Source organism: Pholis gunnellus, assembly GCF_910591455.1.
Source record: "Pholis gunnellus genome assembly, chromosome: 9".
Lineage (NCBI taxonomy): Eukaryota > Metazoa > Chordata > Actinopteri > Perciformes > Pholidae > Pholis > Pholis gunnellus.
The window spans coordinates 6,055,174-6,074,686 of record NC_136535.1 but is presented as its reverse complement, the minus strand read 5'-3'; the positions used below and the strand labels follow the sequence as shown (position 1 = coordinate 6,074,686).

Here is a 19,513-nt window from a genome sequence, read left to right as displayed (position 1 = left end):
TGCACATGTATACCTTAAAAATGTTGAGGATTAATGTCCCATTAAGGAGGTAATATGTCTTAAAGAGACAGACTTTGGGTAGTATTGGCTTGACTGACAGACGTCAAAAACAGGTCCTAAATTAGGATTTTCAGGATCCAAGATGAACGTGGTGGGTTTTTTTTTTTAAATACAGATTTGGACCATTCAAAAGAGTAACCCAATGGCAAATCACATGGAGAGAGAAAGTTATAGTTGTAGTTTGTTCCTACTGGTTTACAATGAAGTGACTAGCACAGACTAAAACAATATATATATATTTATTTATGTTTAAAGGAAGTATGTAAAAAAAATCATCTTCAAGATCAGGCAGCTGCACACTCTCTCCCTTTCATTTACATCTGCACTCGTGCACTCAAGCCCACGGACTCTGGCTTCTGAAGCCCAGACGGTCACACACACATTCAACATACCTGTGAGCATACACAGAAATCTGGCATCAGATGTGACTCACGGGGAAAAACTGCTTGATCCAACATCTGTCGCTCTCTTGCTTTAATGTGCTGCCTGCTGAACTCAAAAACACTATGATGGTAAGTCCAATTCAGTGAGTAAAATAAACAACTTTAAAAATCCTCTTTGGCATGTAATGGTGTGATTCTTCACCGCGGTTTGGTTCATTTAGTGTCCGGTTGACCCCTTTAGAATGAGTAATACAATGTGAACGCACACATGAGGCTGGATCAATGGAGCCTTGCAGCGTGTGCAGAGGGCTACCACAGATGGTGAGATAGCACCAGAGGTGCCGGAGCTCATTAAGAAGCAGGACCATACTCCGGTGCAGAGGTGGGGGGGGGGGGGGGGGGGGGCAGGAGAGGATAGGAGGATGCAGAGCCCGGACTGGAGATTTTTCAGTGTCACTAAGATCCCATGCCTTTTGTCGGGAAAAAAACTAAACGGGGAAATTATAAATCCTATCGTTGTGTGTGTGTGTGTGGACAGTAACAGAAGATCTGCGTTAGTGAAAATAAATGCCAGCATGTAAATAATGAGCTCAGATGTTGCTCAGAGAAAGGCAGGCCGCTACAGGCAGGAGACACGCTGGAGTGTAGCGCCATCTGTCTGTCGCAGCTGAACTTCTGCTGGCTACAGATACGCAGAGATTTATGGACTTGGTATCAACCTACAGGGGTTTTGATGCCAGTGTTTTGTGCCGACACGCAGGATTATTTGAATAGGACTTTCGGCATGCCAACAATATTACAGCCTTGAAGAGTTTCCTCTATAGTTATAGAGTAGTCATGGCAGAGCTGAAAAGATCATAACATTCATCGTGAACCTCAGTGTCCTATTTAATGGGAGGACAAAGTACTTCAGGGAACTTGATGTGCAGATAAAAGCAGAATTCCAGCAGATTCACAAACGTTCTACTGCCGAGTTCAGAGAGAAAGGCAGATATTTACTAAAAGGACAATTTTGTTTCAACACGTTAGTCTGAACTTAATCAGCAACTTCATTTTCACAATAAAGTGTTCAAAAACCTAAAAATCTTTAGAAAACAACAAATCTGTAAATTGGGCACTTTCCTATTATTGCGCAACAACAGCAGTTCTAGTTTCATTCCTTCTGGATGAAATCACGACTCAATCAAGGCAGGGCGGAAAAACACAAACACGTCGCTTTCATTTCATTTTTTTTGGAGTTTATTTTGAAACATGTGTTCTCCAATATATGTGACTCAGATCCTTTATAACAAACTAAAACATGACACTAGATCGCCTCTGGTTTAGTGAACCTGCTGCCAAACCAGCGACGCTGTGGTGCCTGGCTGTGTAATTCTGCACACGGACGCAAGTGTGCGAGTGTGATCCCACCAAACCTATACCACGACATGCCAAGACACTGGCACAGGACGCAGAAGTTCCCCCTCTGACTGAGTCATAGGCGGCAGCGGCACATTCTTTATGTGTAAAACTGTCACTGTCCATATTGAAACGAGAGGAACTTTGGCTCTGGGATGAATCCACCGCTCAATTGGTTCAGGATGTGTTCTTTTTTTCGGTTGTTTTTTTTCCTGGATGCGATGTCCTTGCCAAAGCAAGCCCTGCATTAGTAAACTAGTGGCAAGATGGCTCCTGTGAGGCCCGAAAATAAACAAAACTAAACAACAAAAGAGACGACGGGGCTAGTCGTCTCCAGTTTTGCTTTTCTTCTTCTTTTTCTTCTTCCTTCCCGAGCCCTCCACGACGTCGCCGTACGAAGCGTCTACCGGTTCACATTTCACCGTCACCTCTTCCACCTTCATCGTCACACTGGGCTCCACGCCCGCCTCCACCTCCTCTCGCTCCCTGTCCTTCTTTTTCTTCTTCCTTTTCCTCCTCTCCTCCAAAGAGTAGCACTCCTGGAAGGGGAGCCCCGTCGTCGCTCCCTCTTGAATTTCAGCTACCGGTTCCAATTTCACCTCCACCTCTGTCTTTATGCGCTTTTCTTTCTTCTTCTTTTTCCTCCCTTCCTCATCCTGCCACGTGTCCTCCACGAACCGCTTGGCGACCAGCGGTTGGAGGGTCGTGGACGAGGGCCCCAAAGCAGCCCCGTCCGCCTCGCTCTCCGCCACGCAGGTCAACATGGGGGTTTTGCTGCCGAACGGGTGGAACCGCTGCTTCAGGCCCGGCGGTATGGAGAGCGGCAGGGCCGCGGGGATGACCTGAGGGGCCTGGTTGGCGCCGGCGTCTCCGTAGCTCTCGCACACGTTCAGCAGGCCCGAAAAAGCCGGCCCGAAAACCACGCCGCCCGACGACCGCTCCGCGCTGGTGAGCAGGTGGAGCTCGGAGGTGCCGTGGGGGGACGCCAGGATGCTGTAGATCTGCTGGCCTCTTCCAGCCTTGGCTCCGCCTGCCGCCACGGGAACCTTCAGGGTCTGGAGACCCGAGAGGGGCACCTTGACGCCGCTGAAGCTGGATGGAGGGAGGGGAGACGAGGTCATACAACGTTTGCACCAAACTACGTCATTTTCTTTGAGGGAGCTCTCTGAAGCTTCAGCAAATTAAAACACAGTGAATTTCGTGGCGTCTATGCTGCTCAAATGTAGAACAAAGAAGAGCAAAGACTACTTTAAAATCCAAGCTGCCTGTTAACCATTGTTTTTAATTCATTTTCTTTTGTTCTATTGATGTCATTCTGTGGGCTTTTGCTTGATTGTTTTTCAGAAATTGTATCTTGTGTAATCTGTAAAGCACTTTGGGTATAAAATGTGCAACATAAATAAAGATGCCTTGCTGTTGCCGTTAGCATGGAGCCCATCTCCGGCTCCACCTGCTGGCCCCAGTAGACACAACCCTAACCCCGCGTTCAGTCTCTACATGTTAAGTGTGACTTACCTCTGAATTGCTACAGAGACTGTTTAAAGTGGATCATCATTCATTCGCTTCTCTTCCGCAGAGGCTTTGTGCTTTCTCGCCTCGCGGGTTTCTGTGGATCCTGGTTCTATCTGGACCGTGGTCCTGCCTGACAGCCACTGCCACTGCTATTATTATTAGTCAGATTTATATTTCTGCTACTGCTTTTATTATCATTCATATTCTATCCACTGCTGCTGATATTATAAGTAGTCATTTCTATTATAATTTTGCTATTATTGGTGCTTTTACTTCTCTCATATGTATCTTTTCTGTCCTATGGATTGACAATGTTGTAATTGTATTATGTTGTTCATTCTGTATACATCTATTGCACTTCTGGCCTTCCTGGGAGAGGGATCCCTCCTCAGCTGCTCTCCCTGAGGTTTCTTCCTGTTTTCTCTCTCCATTAGAGGTATGTAATTTTTTTTGGGGGGGGGGGTTGCCTTTTCTGATGCGAGGAAGTGGAAATGTGTGACTTTGGGGTTTACAAATGAATTCAATTGAAAATGCTATTACAGCTGTGCTTGGTCTGGAATGACCAGCACCGTATGATGGCTAACGTTAGTCAACAATAGTTAAATAGATCATTTCACCGATGTAATGACTGTTATGTACTTGTGTTACTATTAGGCTTTGTTTTAGCAGTCTTGTAACTTTTTAATGAACATGTGTTGCTGTTCAATAAACATTACAGGGTCCCTTTAATTTATTAGCTATTTATGAGTTATGCAGCCTCAAAACTGGGAGAACCAAAGCAGTGATCTACATTTGTGTTGATTTGAATCTTTGCTACGACACAAGAACAGGTTTATGATTCTGCTTGAGAGATTATTTGGAAGCAGTGACGTGTTTAGATTGTACCTACCAGTCTGGGTTGAAGCTGGCAGGAGCTTTAATGAGCCACAACTCATTCTTGCTGCTCTCCAGACTCTCTGGGAGAGTGCTGCTGCAGGGCTTATGGCAGAAACGCACAAAGTCAGCAGGACACTGGTACGCGGTGGCCTTCTTCTCTGTGGGTCCAAACGGCACGCATTCATTATTTCATGAACACAACAACACAGGGCATACACAATAATACACGGGAGAGCCATCTTTCGTTGGCTTCAATATTAGACACACGACCAAGGATTTGACGATTGCAGAGCATTATTTTGAGTCAGAACTGGGCTGTTAAACATCTGTACTTATAAAGATCTTTAAATACACGATTTTATTTGTTCTATTTCAATGAGTCAAAGAGTAAATATAGATGCGTTAACCTTAACAATCTTGGGCTCAGTCTGCTGTACGGCGGATTTACTTGTTTGCTTCGTATGTCTGAGTTAAACTGACAAACAACACCAGCTTTGTGCTAAAAGAAACGCGTGAGAGCTTACCAGGTTCTTTTTGCTTTCCACGTGGTTCAGTTGTAGAACTGTCCTCTTCTCCTTCGCTCGCTGAAGATGAGACGATCGCTCGAGGCATTTTTATGATTAAAAATAAACACAAACCGCTCAAATTATAAGTTTTCTACCTTAAAACGCATGGCTACGGCGGACGCACATGTGTTGACACCGAACGACCTCTGACCTTTAATTACCTCACTTCCGTGTCAGTTGTACTTGTAGTTCCAATACCATGGAGGGTGAGTTGGTTTGCGTTGAGGAAACCAGGTGAGGAAACTCAGACGCCCATAATGCACCTCGCAAGGTTACGTAACGTCCCGCCGTCCGTCGGGGAAGCAGTTGACAGCAGTCAAGAGCAGGCCGAAGTGGGTAAACAAAACAAACATATGAAAAAAGGAGCAAAAACAACCTAAAAGTTGATTCTACTTTTACAACCGTAGGATGTTTAACATAGTTCTGAAGCGGCTTGAAGCCCGTTAAAGGAGAAATTCGAAAGCAACGAGTTGGAGTGCACCTGTCAAAAGCTAAATAGGTTAACCGCGCTAACGTGTGCTAGCACGTCGGCTAGCTAGCTGGCTCGTTGAACTCGCTCAGGTTAGCCTGCTAGCTAGCAGCCATGTCGTCCCCCTCCTCCTCCAGGCGCCAGTGGTGCTACCTGTGCGACCTGCCAAAGATGCCGTGGACTGTGGTGTGGGACTTCAGCGAGGTGGTTTGCCGTGGCTGCGTGAACTACGAGGGAGCTAATCAGATCGAGTTCCTGATAGCGAATGCCCGACAACTAAAACGAACCCACGGGATGCAGGACGGTAACGTCAGGTCACCTGGTCCCTCGCCCAATAAACACGGCACATCTGGCAGAGGAGACGGGGCTGCGGACGGGGGCAGGCCGCACATGGACCGCTTCGAAAGGGGAGGAAGAGGAGAAAGCACCGTGTCAGCAATTCGTGTGCCGCCCAACGGGCTACACCGTGACGGCCAGCCGCCCCAAGAAGTGAACCGTCAGAGCCCCAGCGGCAGCCGAAGACCCATGCTAGGCGCTGCTATCCCTCCTTGTCTAGTAACTCAAAGTATGGCGGGGATTCCCCATGGGCTACTTGCGGGTATGCCGGCGGGTCTGACCGCCAGAACAGCCCCCATCACCAGCTCCATGATCTTCCCTGCCCCGGTGCTGGCTGAGATGAGCCGCAGACAGCTGGGGATAGGGATGGGGATAGCCCCTTTCATCACTCCTGAGCTGGAACGAGAGCTCAGTTCGTCCCAGAACCAGGCCAAAATACAGAGCCAGATCCACACCGCTGTGGCTGGCAGCAGCGCCAGCAAGAGTGCCGGCATGCCTTCTTCGTCTTCGAACCTGGCCGGAGGTGTGAGCCAGACCAGTCCCAAGCCCGCCTCGTCTCCAGCCAGGCAGCCGCGCCCCCTGACCTCGAGGTCCGGAGGGGAGCCCCTGGGATCCAGCACCTCTGCAGAGGCGGCCACCACAGCCGCCGCGTTACCCCACAGTGGTGCCTCTGAGCTGGGATCAGCATCTGCCAGCAACACCCATTCAACTGGTACCACTCTGTCCTGCACCTTGTGTCACGAGAGGCTGGAAGACACTCACTTTGTTCAGTGTCCATCAGTGCCAGGGCATAGGTTTGTTTTGTTTGCTATTCTTTTGTCTTGTTACGGTAGTGCTATTTGTAAAGTTTCTGTGAATAAAGTGCTTTGTTTTGGGGCTTTTAGTCGGACCAAAGAAGGAATTTAAGACCTCATTGTATTGTCTGGGCATTTTATTTGTTATTATATTGTATATACTAGAAGACAAATAGTTGGTTATTACTGCAATTATCATTAGTCGTTGGTAGTAATATTTCTCACTGCTAATTTTAGTAACGTCCTCTCTACCGTCCCCAACTTAAGGTTCTGCTTCCCGTGCACCAGAGTGTACATCCAGAGCCGGCGGGGCGACGGGGAGGTGTACTGCCCCAGCGGAGAGCGCTGTCCGTTGGACATCTCTCCCAACAGTCCCCCTTGGGCCTTCATGCAGGGAGAGGTCTCCACCATTCTTGGCACGGCTGGAGCAGGAGCTGCCGGAGCGGGGAACGGGCCCGGAGCCGCGGCCGGGAGCGGAGACGCCGGCGGAGACGTCACCGTCAAGAAAGAGAGAGAGACGTGATGACGGGTTCCGTGGAAACCAGACCAGGACCCAATACAGTACCAGGCAGGTTCTGTTGCATTGTGATAGCATTTTATAAAGAGAGCACCTTAGCTTACGCCATCTGCTTTTGCTATATTTTAGTCCGTCCTCTCTGACAACTGCTTCGGGTTCAGGTTTAGGTTTGTGAATAGTTTATCTGTTGAATATATACATTGTTTTAATTTCAATTGAACAGGCATTTCCATTGTTATTTTATCAATACAAATGTCCTGAATTAAGATTCCTCAAATGTACCAGTATTTTTATTCATCATCCAGGCTCTTTGGGATATTGGAATATCAATTTGTAAGCAACAAATTGATGAATATTCGGTAGATGGATGCGGGATACACAATGACTCATCAGTCTTAACTCCTGAACAAGAGGAAGTCAGAGTATTGTAAAGGTTTTGTAACTGTATTTGTTGATTACCCACTAGATTTGCCCAATCTAGAGCACACAGCTCTGTCTGATATGGTGGGATGTTTACCCTGCGTAATTGTTTGTTGTATATATTGTTTGCTTTTTTTTTTGGTCGCTCCAGAGTCGTATCGCAAACCAGAAGGAGACGTCTGCAGTGGAGCTCTGTGAGACCCAGGAGAGAAGCCACACAGCGACCCACAGTCCAGAAAACCTCCACTGCAAAGGTCTTGACTCCAGCTGCTCACACCGCCAAATTGTATCAACATTTATCAGACTTCAATTGTTTATTATGTACTGTGTGAGTCCGATATTCAGGGCCAATCAACAGCTGAACAGTGGCTACTTTTTGTAGAGTCGGTAGTATCACTGCCCACATTAGCACTGCCAGCTAGCTACTGTTAGCAGCTGGAAATAAACAGGCTCAAGCAACACATAGACGTCTCACTTTTCTACAAACAAAAATGGTCACCGCCATCACATGGAAGATGTCATCACATACAATATACTCACACCCCGACTTGAATATGCACCTTAAGAAACAAGCAGTGCCAACAGGACTACTGAAATGTCTCTTTTTCTCTGAATGGCCACCAGTGTGTTCATATATCATCGTCACTGGTTTGATTTGCTAACGGTAGCTAGCATAGCTTCTTGTTAGCAGACCTAGTTTAGTTATGTTTATTGTTCCTAATGACCCTCGTCCAACTCACAGGAAGTAGCCACGGTGTTTATTCTAGCAGTCCGCTCAATATTGTGAAAGCACAAACGTTTGTTTTCGACAAATCCAACACAAATGTTGAAATATTAGAAACGGTGGCCCCGGTTATTCCGTATCGCTGCTGTTGATGAACAAACTGCTTCCTGCAGCCGGAGGTCAGACAACATGCAGGCGCTCCTGAGTTGGAACTTGCCGTGCCATTGCTTGGTCTAAATTAAATATTTAAGCTTTTACAAATGCAATTTATATTAAAAACTGACAGTTATCATGACAAAGTGTACCTTAAATTTGAAATACAAATGTATTTTTATTGTTTCATGACTGAATCTGTCTTTCGGTGCACAATCAGATTTTTCTTTTTTTTTAACGAAACAAAAGAAAATGAATCTTTAGAACTCAGCATGCAAACTGACATGAGATACGGCCAGTAATGACATTTCTCTGTGTGTCCTTTTTTTAATCAGCTTTAAATACAGCTGATGTTGACTCAGAGTGTAGAAACACCCTTCTAAGCATAGACCAGGTTGTGTTATCTGTATTTAAATGTTGCTTTCATACGAGATCCAGCCTACGCTTTACCCCGAATGTATATGAAAAGATATCTATTGATAGGCCTAGGACTATATTTTATACTAGAATGTTAAATGTTATATACTGTATAGATCTACGATAGGATGTGCAATCTTTAGTCATATTATATGCAACGGGTTGGAATATGTGATTAAAAACTATTGTGTATCATTTCCAAAACCTTTTTAGTTTTTTTTAAAGTGAGAATCAACCTAAAAGCAGAACGTTGTGTATGAATTAGTTTCCCCCAAAAGTAGAGACGAGTCACCTTAGTGGAGTGTAAACTGTATTTCAAAGTCTGCTTTCTGTTTTGAATGCAGATGTGGACATTAATCGTATTGATTAGAACAAACAACGTCACAGTAGAATTTGCTTTCCATTCATATCCATTGTTCCGTTCATGTCAGTGGAGCTGATGTGGGAGAGCACACATACAGACTGTACTTCTGATGACAGCGCGTGCAGGGACGCAATGTTTCTAAATTGAACAATCCAACATCACAACAAATGAGCTTTCTTTGGTGGATTCTCTCTTTACGTGCAGCATGTTGGGCTGGGCGATGATTCAACGTGGGTCGTATTTCAATCGTACCGCGATGATGTCGTGATACGCGATCGCCTCGTCTTCATTGAGAAGAACAAGCACAAACGAACTCAAATTGCCAAGAATATCTGATGATTTTTGCACTAAAGTTTTTCATTAAATGAGAAAATACTCTCTTCGTTTGTTAAGTATTTAATGCACACAGTAGTATCCAAAACCACCTGCTTATTTCATATAGCGTGTTTATTTATTGAACTACCAGTAAACAGGCTGTATCGTGATATATATCGCCCAGCCCGAGCAGCATGTACCCGTCAGTACAGCAGCACAGACGAACCAAAGGTCACTTTATTCCCAATGTGATGTTTCTGGATTAAAATATATATATATATATATATATATATATATATATATATATATATATATATATATATACACCCTATATGTAATCTGGTTTTAACCGGCTTTCTCCATTAAGCCGCTCATGTGGTCTACTGTACAGGGGAGATTATATATATATATATATATATATATATATATGGGCCTTCTATATTGAGATGATGTCCCACAGATCAGGTCTGTTGTAGAGAAATGTCTTTGAAGAAGTGGACTTTCAGTTTAATATGCACTGACACGTCATGCAATTCCCTCGTTAAGTGCCTTTTTAAGACGTTTAGCGTCTGTGTGTCTGGGAACCTCAGGGGAAGCAGGAGCGCGTGGCTTCTTTTCTTTTTCTTTTTTTTTTGTACTCTTTATTGTCCAGTCAATGATTCTCCTGAAACCTCAGTCGCCAGCAGACGGCTTCTCGCTTTCATCCCAAGTCTTTGTACCGCCGGCTCATCGTGTCGACACGAGGTCCCTCCTCGCGTCGCCTCTTCTTTTCATCCACGCGTCACCTTTTTAGGTTTATTGCAGCGGCATGTACAACATAGAAACCAGAACTTAAATGGGATGTAAGTGCTTGTTTATTTGGAGGTTTTTTTTCTTCTTCTTGAGTTTAACCACTGACATTAAATCATGTTAAATTGCCTTTGTTTGTGGAAAACAAGTGTCGTTACTTTCTGATTTCATGTATGATGATTTTTTTTAGACACCCCCCTGTTTTCTGAATATTGCTTAATGAATCCAGGGTGACATCTTATTTCTCATCCAGCTAAGTGTACTCCTCCAACAGGAGGATTGGTATTGTGTCACGTTGTATTTGTAGCTGTTCTAACCACACATTGGTCGGCATCATGGCTCCATAGACGGCAGCTGTTCCCACAGGACCAAAGCACAGATTGATTCAGGAGATTTCAGTTAAATCACAGGAAATGACATGCTTTGCCACTGATTCAGACATTTCTTTGTCAAAATAAAAGACTTTTTCTTCATGCTTCATGCACTACATGGTACACAATAATTCCCCACACTGTTAGGCTCTAAATGAATAGTTTATTTCCATCTTTTTCTCCCAGTAAAGCAGCATTTCAATCTTGTGAAAAAGAGAAAAACAGGCATTTCTTTTAGAGGCAGCAATCAAATCTTAATCAGAATCACCTGTTGGTCGGCAAACAGGAAGGAAAAGAAATGATGATCACAGCGCTCCAGAAAATAGAACCACCAGGACATCCAGGAGAAAAAACATACGACACAACCTGAAAAACACATGCTCATTGGATAAGAACGGTAGTAATCAAATAGTTGTTGGGGTATGATAGATGACCCCCCCCCCCCCTCTCTCTCTCATTGATATGGCGTGTATTCTCTCCCACACACACCATCATCTATGAGTACAGAGACCTGATTAGATGGGAGTTGTGTGATTGCCTGCCTGTTCGCTTTTGGTCTCTAAATGTAAAAGACATCAAATGAGCTCCACATGTTTTATATTCAGTCTCTGTCATATTTAACATTGTATCCTGTGTATTTCTTTTCCTGCTGTTTCTACTTTCTACTGTGATCGTTTCATGTTCTCCTCCTGTTGGCTGACCAGCAGGTGATAGTGATTTCAGCTCATTCCTGCCTCTACAAGAATTCTTTTTTTTTTTCTCGTTCGCACTTGTCTGAAGAAGATCTTTACAGAGCGAAAACATTTCCTTTACAAAGTGAAACAGTGTGCGGACCTCCTTGGTGCCCTGCAGGTGTTTTTTGTCTTGCACCTGAGTATCTTTGCCTGGATGAGTGCACACTGCATACATACAAACATTCAGAAGTCATAAGCAAAAACATTGACGCGAGCGTTCAGGCCCCTCGATCGTCTTTGAGACGTTTCGACATCTTGACCTGCGGTCAACTCAGCTGATTGCACATGATTTAGAAAAGGCACACGCACACCCGTCTAAATAAGGAGCATGTACCTCCCAAGTGTGTGGGATTTATGAGAATAAAGATGTCATATCTGCCACCTTATCTGGTTCCATGATTCTAACAACAGTTAGATTTGACTTTATCGTGTTTGGGTATTTAACATTGTAGTGTGGAATAAAAAGTTGTTCCAAATCTTTATGTTTAAACACTCGTCATGTGAAGGGACTCTCATTTAATTGAGTTTGCTTTGTAGTTTTTGGACTCAGTTTAATACTGAAACCTGCCACAGGAACTCTCCTCTAGTGGCCACGAGATGGCGCTGTTGGGTTTTTTGGCCTCAGTCCGCCTGAGAACCAGAAGTAAGAAAAAGCGATGAAATGTCATCAGGGACGATGCTGCTCATTTTCCATTGTGAAGAAGAAGAAGGCGAGCGGGAGGGGGCGTTTGATTACACCCCCCCCCCCCCTCGCCGTCCGGCCGCAGTGCTCCTTGTGGGCCGATGTGCCGCTTCCTCCATTAGTGTCGGCTATTGTTAAACCAATTATAGAGGTGTTAATGGCCGATGGAGGGCCCATTGGAATGAGAAGCGGCCCGCAGGGAGAGGAGATGGGATGGAGAAATGTGTGTTTGGGGGCCTTGGAGGAGCATTAAACCCAACCAGGGTTGAAATAAATGAACCAGGTTCAAAGAGCGTCCACCTGAAGAAATAACCGACTTCAGTGGAAATCAGTGCAGATGGCGTCCAGCGGAGCTGCTGGAAATCCACCCAAACAGTTAGAATCCTGCTGTTTCCTTTTCCAGAGCAAAAATGAATGTGATGCCGAGTTGGAAATTGAATATTTCAGATTTCCCAATGGCACCTGAAGGCAACAAAATGATAGATAAAATAATGTGGATCACCACCCAAATCTGCAGCCTACTAAATTGACGTCCGATTGTAGTGTATTATATTGTTTATTCTCATGAAAATACATACATTTGATCTTAACATGTGTTGTATTGTTCCCTTTTATTATTATTATTATTATGATCCCAAACTGGAGGGCACAGTTTTAATCCTTCTTCTTTATCTACAGCATGCTGCAGATATCACCGTCCAGATGGGAGAGGCTCGCCTCTGTCAGGCTTAATTACATCATTACAGACGCCGAGGTGTTACGCTCGCTCCACGGGTTAATCGATCTGACAGCGCTTTGCAAACAGGCGATAATCGCCGAGTCTTTACAGGTGATGGCCGCGCAGAGAGTCTGACTGACGACATGTATATTTATAGGAGCTGAAACATGACACGTTGGTGGTAAGTATGAAGACAAACCCGTCACTGTGCTTGGTTATTAAAGGGATATAATCTGCAATGCAAGGGTCAGTGAAGGCAACACAGAGCTCCATCATATCATAACACTTTACAGTTATAAAATGCTGGATCTGGTCTTTTAGTTGGCGATACTAACTCTTGTTTTTGCCGTATTCGTGCACGCTCACGCGCCTTCCTGTCATTCCTTATTGCCTCGGCTTCTTTTCTTCTTAATCCCGTCGACCTCCCGCCTGCGCATCAATTACATCCCCATTGACTGGCCATTAGGCAGAGGCATTGACATTCACGGGCCTCCGTCTGCACCGAGGCCGATGTGTATTCCCCTCCGAGCACTGGAGTCCGGCTTTACACCGGGATTACAGTATTTATTGTGTTGCTCCGTGGTGGCGGGTCGCGAATGCCTCTTTTGGAAGAATAAATGAAAAAAATAAAGCATCTCTCAACCTTTAACCGAGGAGCCACGTTTACCCGCACGGCACGGATTGCGCACGCGAGCGTTACAAGTTGAAAACAAATGTCTGTTGTTACCTTTAAGTTTTGATTGAGTTTAGCCTACTCCACCTTGCAGTAAATGTGGCCAGAGTTTAGATGTTTGAATCAGCGTGCGGAGGGTTATCAGTGTGGTGGATTTTCTTTGTGTGTGTGTGTGTGTGTGTGGGGGGGGGGGGGCTATTCCAAGCAAGGGGGATTGATATTCCAATATTCAGTCAAATTCTTTCGTGATTTTTTATTTGACGACCAAACATTTATTTTATTTATTTATTTGACCTTTATTTAACCAGATAACTAAATTGAAAACTATAGGTTCATACCTCCGTGATCGAGGGAATTAACGAGTGTTAACACCCCTGGCCACACACACACACACGCGCGCGCACACAGAGAGAGAGAGACAGATATGTCACAAAACAGAGTCCCAACTCTAATAAACGTATTTCGATATATTAACCTAGTTGTTGTGTTTTTTTGTGCAAAATCGAATTAATTGTGCTGTTGATCAAGTGTGATAATGTCAGTGTTTCTAATTTAATTGTATCCCTAAACGCTGCAGAAAAGCTATTCAAGAAAACAAATATTTTGAATTTGTCTTTACTTCAATGGAATAGACAGGATTGCATTTTTTGGGGGGTTTTTTCCCATCTATTTTTAGAACAGACGCATTTATTCAAACCTGTTTGAACCTGTAAATTTCCCCACTGCGGGACTAATAAAGGATCATCTTATCTTATTTGATCTTATACGTCACTTTCGAGCATATTACCACTATTAAGACCTCACGTCACCGCTCAACGTGTATAATAAATATGTATATAAATCCACTCAGACACTGAAGGATTACTGGACAGTCGTTCGTCCGGGTGGCCCCCGTTGCAGCCGCCGGCCAATATACAGCACGCCAGGGGGCCACATCGGCCTTTTTGCCGGGGCCCTTCCTGGTATTCAAATGACAGGAGCGGGGCGGGATCCGCCGGCACCTTATAAGAGGAGGACTTCCAGGTTCCTCTACTGTATTTGCGCGCTGCACCTCCGCCTGACACACGCTGCGTGCCGAGGGCCCCGGAGGACATAGAGAAAAAAAACGGGCCAGAAGAAGTCAACATCTGCTGAGCCATAACAAGATTAAGGTTATGAAACAATGGACGACTGACAAATAAGAAATATTGACTTTACTATTCCCAGGAGCAGAACGTCACATCTTGTTTGTTGTTTCTTAGCTTTTTTGGGGGCTCTACATATTTTCTCCCTCTTTCTTGGCAAAGGGGAGACAACTTTCAGCTTTTTCCTTTTTTGGTTTTTCAACAACTAACAACTTTGCGACGGATTGTATATTTATTTTTGATCTTTTTTCAAACAATCCGATCATAGATCAGTCTTTCTCCTCCAAAGACTTGAGTTGGGGATGTTGAGCTCCGTGAAGATGGAAGCACATGATCTACCAGAGTGGAATACTTTCTACAGCGAGGCCAGCGAGGTAAAGACACGCTAATAGAAATAGCATCAATAATAATAAAACATTAAATACAATAAACCACTGCTTTTTTATTTACTGGTGTTGTTAGGAGTGGTCTACGGTAAAGGGTTTTCTTGGCAGTGAAATAGAGAAGACAACATATTATTAGCGCAGTAATCCGTCCGAAAAAACGCAGCTGTAATCCTGATTTGATGATAAACTATAAAAGAATAAGATAAAGATTTTATATTCACTTCTTAAACTCCCATGGACAATATTGTGGGAATACCGTAATAAGTCAAATAACGTTGAGTATAATAAAAGTATATTTGAAGGCGCACTTTATGTTTTTACAGTAGGCTACACTACCATCAGGAGAAATATACCTTAAATAATACCAACAAGCATCAAAAAAGATATTGTTCTCCTTTAGAAATAATCCCATTTAGTAACATTATTATTACATTATTGAAACATGTTTTTAAAAAAAACTGCAATAATAAATAGATTTAATTTATTTATTGATACCTAATATATATGTCATTATAAATATTCCGGTTCTTAGTTGCTAACTCGATGACATTTAAAAAAAAGTGATTTGCTCATCAATAGACTTTCTTCCTTTGTGCCCCCGCAGCCGCTGAAGTGTTGCGACGATTCAGGTGTAAATGTTACGAGACCTTTTTCCTCTTCTCCCCCCTCACTAATTCAATTAGGGTTAATTCCATCAGCAGCTTCAGTTCTCACCTCGACCTGATGAAATTAAAGAGTCTGATAATATTTAACCAGCGATCAGTAAGCGGGCCGCGATCCCTTGATGGCCTCCGAAGAATTTGATCAAATACTTTGAACCTCTCGTCAAACGGCTTTTTAGAAATTTCACCAAGAAAAAAAATACTACACGGAATTATTCCTCTTTAACCAAAAAAAACCGTAGAACGGAAAACAATCAAATTAAAAAAAGGTGAGCTTAAAAAGTGAAGATTTGGTTGTCTTGTGTTTTTTTCCGCGGAAGCAGCGGAGGAGGCCGTCTGGTCTGAAGCAAGAGGCACCATGACGCGCTTTTTACGCATTTTTCAGGTTAACATCGCCGTGTGAAATCCATGTCCTCTCGCGCACTGAGAGCTTCATTGTGCATTGATAAGGAGTCCCTTTTAGAGTCAACCCGCTTTCCTTTCCCTTTTAGACGTTCACTTTAGCCACCCTTTTAAATCAATACCAGTTTAATAGATAAGAGTTTATTATATTTGTTTTCTAAACGTTAAAAAATGATATATATTTATTGTTGTTGCATGAAAGCCAACTGTGTTTTTTTTTTGTGAATAACCAGATGTTGTTCCTCTTTTCCTCCAGATGTATTCCTCTGCCAACACCATGAACTCTGGTCTGGGCTCCATGGGCTCCATGGGCACCATCAACAGCTACATCAACTTGAACCCGGCCACCGCCTCCCCTGCGGGCATGAACATGGCGTACCCAAGCTCCAGCCTCAGCAGCTCCCCCCTGGCCTCCATGGGCTCCGGGCCCGGCCACATGTCCCTCTCCCCGGTGGCCTCGTCCCTCGGCTCGGGCCCTCTGACCCAGCTGGGCCCCGGCGCTCCAGGTTCCCTGGGCTCCCTGACCCACTACCAGAACATGGGCCAGTCCATGAGCCAGCTGGGGTACTCCTCCACCGCGCCCCTGAGCCGCACAGGACCCAAGGAGATGCCCCCGAAGCCCTACCGGCGCTCCCTGACCCACGCCAAGCCACCGTACTCCTACATCTCCCTCATCACCATGGCGATCCAGCAGAGCGGCAGCAAGATGCTCACCCTGAACGAGATCTACCAGTGGATCATGGAGCTGTTCCCCTACTACCGCGAGAACCAGCAGCGCTGGCAGAACTCCATCCGCCACTCGCTCTCCTTCAACGACTGCTTCGTGAAGGTGGCGCGCTCGCCGGACAAGCCGGGCAAGGGCTCCTACTGGACCCTGCACCCGCAGTCCGGCAACATGTTTGAGAACGGCTGCTACCTGAGGCGCCAGAAGCGCTTCAAGATCGAGGAGAAGCTGGCGAAGAAGGCGGGCAAGAGCCAGGAGGGGGGCTCGGGGAAAGGGGGCCACGGCGGGGATCACCTGGTGGAGGACCACAGCCCCGCGGGAGGATCGGAGGGAGCCGACTCCGCCCACTCGGACAACTCCCACCCAGGCTCCTCGGACGACCAGCCGCATCCCCGAAACTCCCTGGTTCCGATGGACTGCCCTCCGCTGTCCTCCTCACACCTCCACAGCCCGCCCGTCTCCCTGCCTCCATCCTCCGCCTCGTCCTCCCTGTCCCTCTCGGCCGCCACCTCCTCCAGCCCGCTCCTCCACTCCCAGTCTTTAGTGGGCGGCGCCCACCTCCTGCCCAGTGCCATGCAGCAGCACATGGACCTACAGAGCGACGCCCTCAAGTCCCTGGACCCCCACTACAACTTCAACCACCCCTTCTCCATCACCAACCTCATGTCCAACGAGCAGAAGATGGACCTCAAGTCCTACCAGGACCAGGTGATGGCCTACAACAGCTACGCCAGCGGCTCTCCCATGGGGGCCAAGCAGATCTACGACAGCCAGGGGCCGGCCACCATGGACTCAGGCGCTTACTACCAAACTCTGTACAGCCGCTCGGTGCTCAACGCTTCCTAATGTGGACACCCCTTCACCCCCCACCCCCCTCACACACACACCTGTCTCTAAAGGCGAGCCAAGATGGAGACTTCTTTTCCTCTCCTGCCCTTTCTAAAATGGACACCCCAGCTCTCTTTATCTTCCTCTTTCTCTCCCTCTCTGGCTCACGTCCAGAGGCCTCGGCAGAGACTCGCATCTAAAATGGCTGCCGTGTTTGAGGGACCAAAGGACAGTTTTTTTAGTTTTTGCTTTACCAACTCTGAAGAACATGCGGACCGGTGGACCGGAGGACTGAAAAAGTTTCAATGAAGACGTCCGACTGGCGTGTGTGTGTGTGTGTGTGTGTGTGAGTCAATACAGGAGTCAGACTCTGTCTTGGTGAAATTGGCTTTGTACAAAATGTAAATAGAGGTAATGCGGGGAGGGGGAAAAAAATAAGAATATTTGCATTTATTTATGAAGGGAATACATTTTAATATATCTTGTATAGCGCTCTGTTGACCAGTTACAACCCAAATGTGAGAGGTTTTCTTTTTCTAATCGGAAGACGGAGGGACGCCGGGCGAGTTTCGAGAGGTTACTGCTTCAGGCAGGTGTTACTGCAGTGGGAGACCTTTATTTTTTTGTGCGTTACGACATTTCACACCACATTTCCGTCACATCAGGCATTCGTCAATGTAAAATGTAGCTGATGAAATCTGTACTTGTGTTTTTTTTGGTTGATATGAAGAAAGGGGGGGAAAAAGAAGCCATTTTGTCCTCGCTGGAGCTCAGAGGAAACTAAAGTAATCCTCTGCAGCCAGAAGGAACGAGGCAAAGCAACTGTGGTACAAACTATTTCAAAAAAACATGTTGTGTTTATGTTTTTTGTTACAGGAGCATTAAAACCAAATGCTTTCTCGACAGACTGTCACATTTTGAATCGGAGATAGCCGATGCTGCGCGTGGGGGAGCTCAGTCAGTTACTAAAAACCGGAGGAGGGGGAGGAGAGATGCACTATGGGAGGATTTACATACAGTACTTTGCACTATGGAGCTCCCAGTGGCCAGGTGGGCTGATAGTGTGTGCGTTTGCGTGTGTTACAACAATACTTAGGAGCACCCCCCCCCCCCTCACAATGTCAATGCGTCGGCTCAATGGGATCAGTGTAACAATGTCAGCGAGTGTCAAATGACCGTCGCGGTTCCGAAAAAAAGTGCCTTTTTCTTCAAATGACTACTGATCTGATAGGAGATCAATGTATCGACGATCTATTGAAGGACTATTCAGAGGACACAGAAGGTTCAGGTCACACGGTGTCCTTTTTGTGGAGCATATTTTAAGTTTCAAAGAGAATTGTCTTTTATTTAAGCTGCGTTGCTTTTCAAACTTTGAAAGTGTGCTGATATAATATATTGTTGTTGTTTTTTTGTCGTCGTTGTTGTTTCCTGTTGGTTGTAAATGTGATTTAAGTGATTAATGTTTCATTTTTCTTATTAAAAAGGCAAAAAATGTGGGGAGAAACGGCGCGTTTGTTTTTTCTTCTTACGTCAGTGATAACGCAGGAAGTGTTTGTTGTTGGCGAGGGCGACGCTGAAAGCTGCTTCACCGATACATTCAGCGTTGACGTCTTGTGAGTTTTTTCAAAAAGGTAATTTGTTTCCGAGTACTTTCCAAGTAGTACTAAAGTAAGTCTTCAAAAATATTCAAATCAAAAATTTTATTTTTTATTATATTTCAAAAAAATCTCACTGAATGCAAGGTTTTGTCATTTTCTGTATTAGAATCTATTTATATTTTATGTAATCTTGCTGAACGCAAGGTTTCGTCATTTTCCCGAAAAATATTGCAGCAAATTTTTTTTTCTAAAAGTCTAAAAAGAATTTGGTTCCTGGATCACATAGCGTCATGCTGACGGGGACCTCGATGACTCGTCAATCAATCAATCGCAACTCCATTTTCCTCACCCGTGTGGCGAGGCGTTGCTGCAGGAATAGCAGCGTCTTGTTGAAACAGCTCCTGACCAAATGACTGTGGTGTGTGACATGTCGGACTGGTAGACTAAACACGGCCGGATCACACTGAGAGCCTCAAAGCAGACCTCTGCACATGCAGGGACCATTGGCCCCGGGGGCG

The 19,513-nt window shown here is 45.2% G+C and overlaps 3 protein-coding genes across 3 annotated transcripts; 2 read left to right on the top strand and 1 right to left on the bottom strand.

Annotated features, from left to right (window-relative positions):
* Positions 1-1,699: 1,699 nt before the first annotated feature.
* polr1g (RNA polymerase I subunit G) lies at positions 1,700-4,930 on the bottom strand. Its single transcript, XM_079166838.1, has 3 exons — positions 4,754-4,930; positions 4,243-4,387; positions 1,700-2,933 (listed from the first exon to the last, which is right to left on the bottom strand). The coding sequence occupies exons 1-3, from the start codon at positions 4,839-4,841 to the stop codon at positions 2,165-2,167; spliced, it is 1,002 nt and encodes a 333-aa protein (XP_079022964.1). The 5' UTR covers positions 4,842-4,930; the 3' UTR covers positions 1,700-2,164.
* Positions 4,931-5,106: 176 nt separating this feature from the next.
* Positions 5,107-9,369, top strand: irf2bp1 (interferon regulatory factor 2 binding protein 1). Its single transcript, XM_079165705.1, has 3 exons — positions 5,107-6,394; positions 6,662-6,962; positions 7,483-9,369. Exons 1-2 carry the CDS (start codon positions 5,379-5,381, stop codon positions 6,915-6,917), a joined length of 1,272 nt encoding a protein of 423 aa, XP_079021831.1. The 5' UTR covers positions 5,107-5,378; the 3' UTR covers positions 6,918-6,962; positions 7,483-9,369.
* A 4,967-nt stretch (positions 9,370-14,336) lies between these two features.
* foxa3 (forkhead box A3) lies at positions 14,337-18,901 on the top strand. Its single transcript, XM_079165694.1, has 2 exons — positions 14,337-14,769; positions 16,102-18,901. Exons 1-2 carry the CDS (start codon positions 14,698-14,700, stop codon positions 17,413-17,415), a joined length of 1,386 nt encoding a protein of 461 aa, XP_079021820.1. The 5' UTR covers positions 14,337-14,697; the 3' UTR covers positions 17,416-18,901.
* The last annotated feature ends 612 nt before the right edge of the window (positions 18,902-19,513 follow it).

Coding starts and splice junctions, on each gene's coding strand:
- polr1g (XM_079166838.1), bottom strand. CDS start 4,841: ATGCCTCGAGCGATCGTCTCATCTTCAGCGAGCGAAGGAGAAGAGGAC. Junction 4,388..4,753: donor TGGAAAGCAAAAAGAACCTG/GTAAGCTCTCAC, acceptor TTGGACCCACAG/AGAAGAAGGCCACCGCGTAC. Junction 2,934..4,242: donor GCCAGCTTCAACCCAGACTG/GTAGGTACAATC, acceptor CCCTCCATCCAG/CTTCAGCGGCGTCAAGGTGC.
- irf2bp1 (XM_079165705.1), top strand. CDS start 5,379: ATGTCGTCCCCCTCCTCCTCCAGGCGCCAGTGGTGCTACCTGTGCGAC. Junction 6,395..6,661: donor CCATCAGTGCCAGGGCATAG/GTTTGTTTTGTT, acceptor CCCCAACTTAAG/GTTCTGCTTCCCGTGCACCA.
- foxa3 (XM_079165694.1), top strand. CDS start 14,698: ATGTTGAGCTCCGTGAAGATGGAAGCACATGATCTACCAGAGTGGAAT. Junction 14,770..16,101: donor TCTACAGCGAGGCCAGCGAG/GTAAAGACACGC, acceptor CTTTTCCTCCAG/ATGTATTCCTCTGCCAACAC.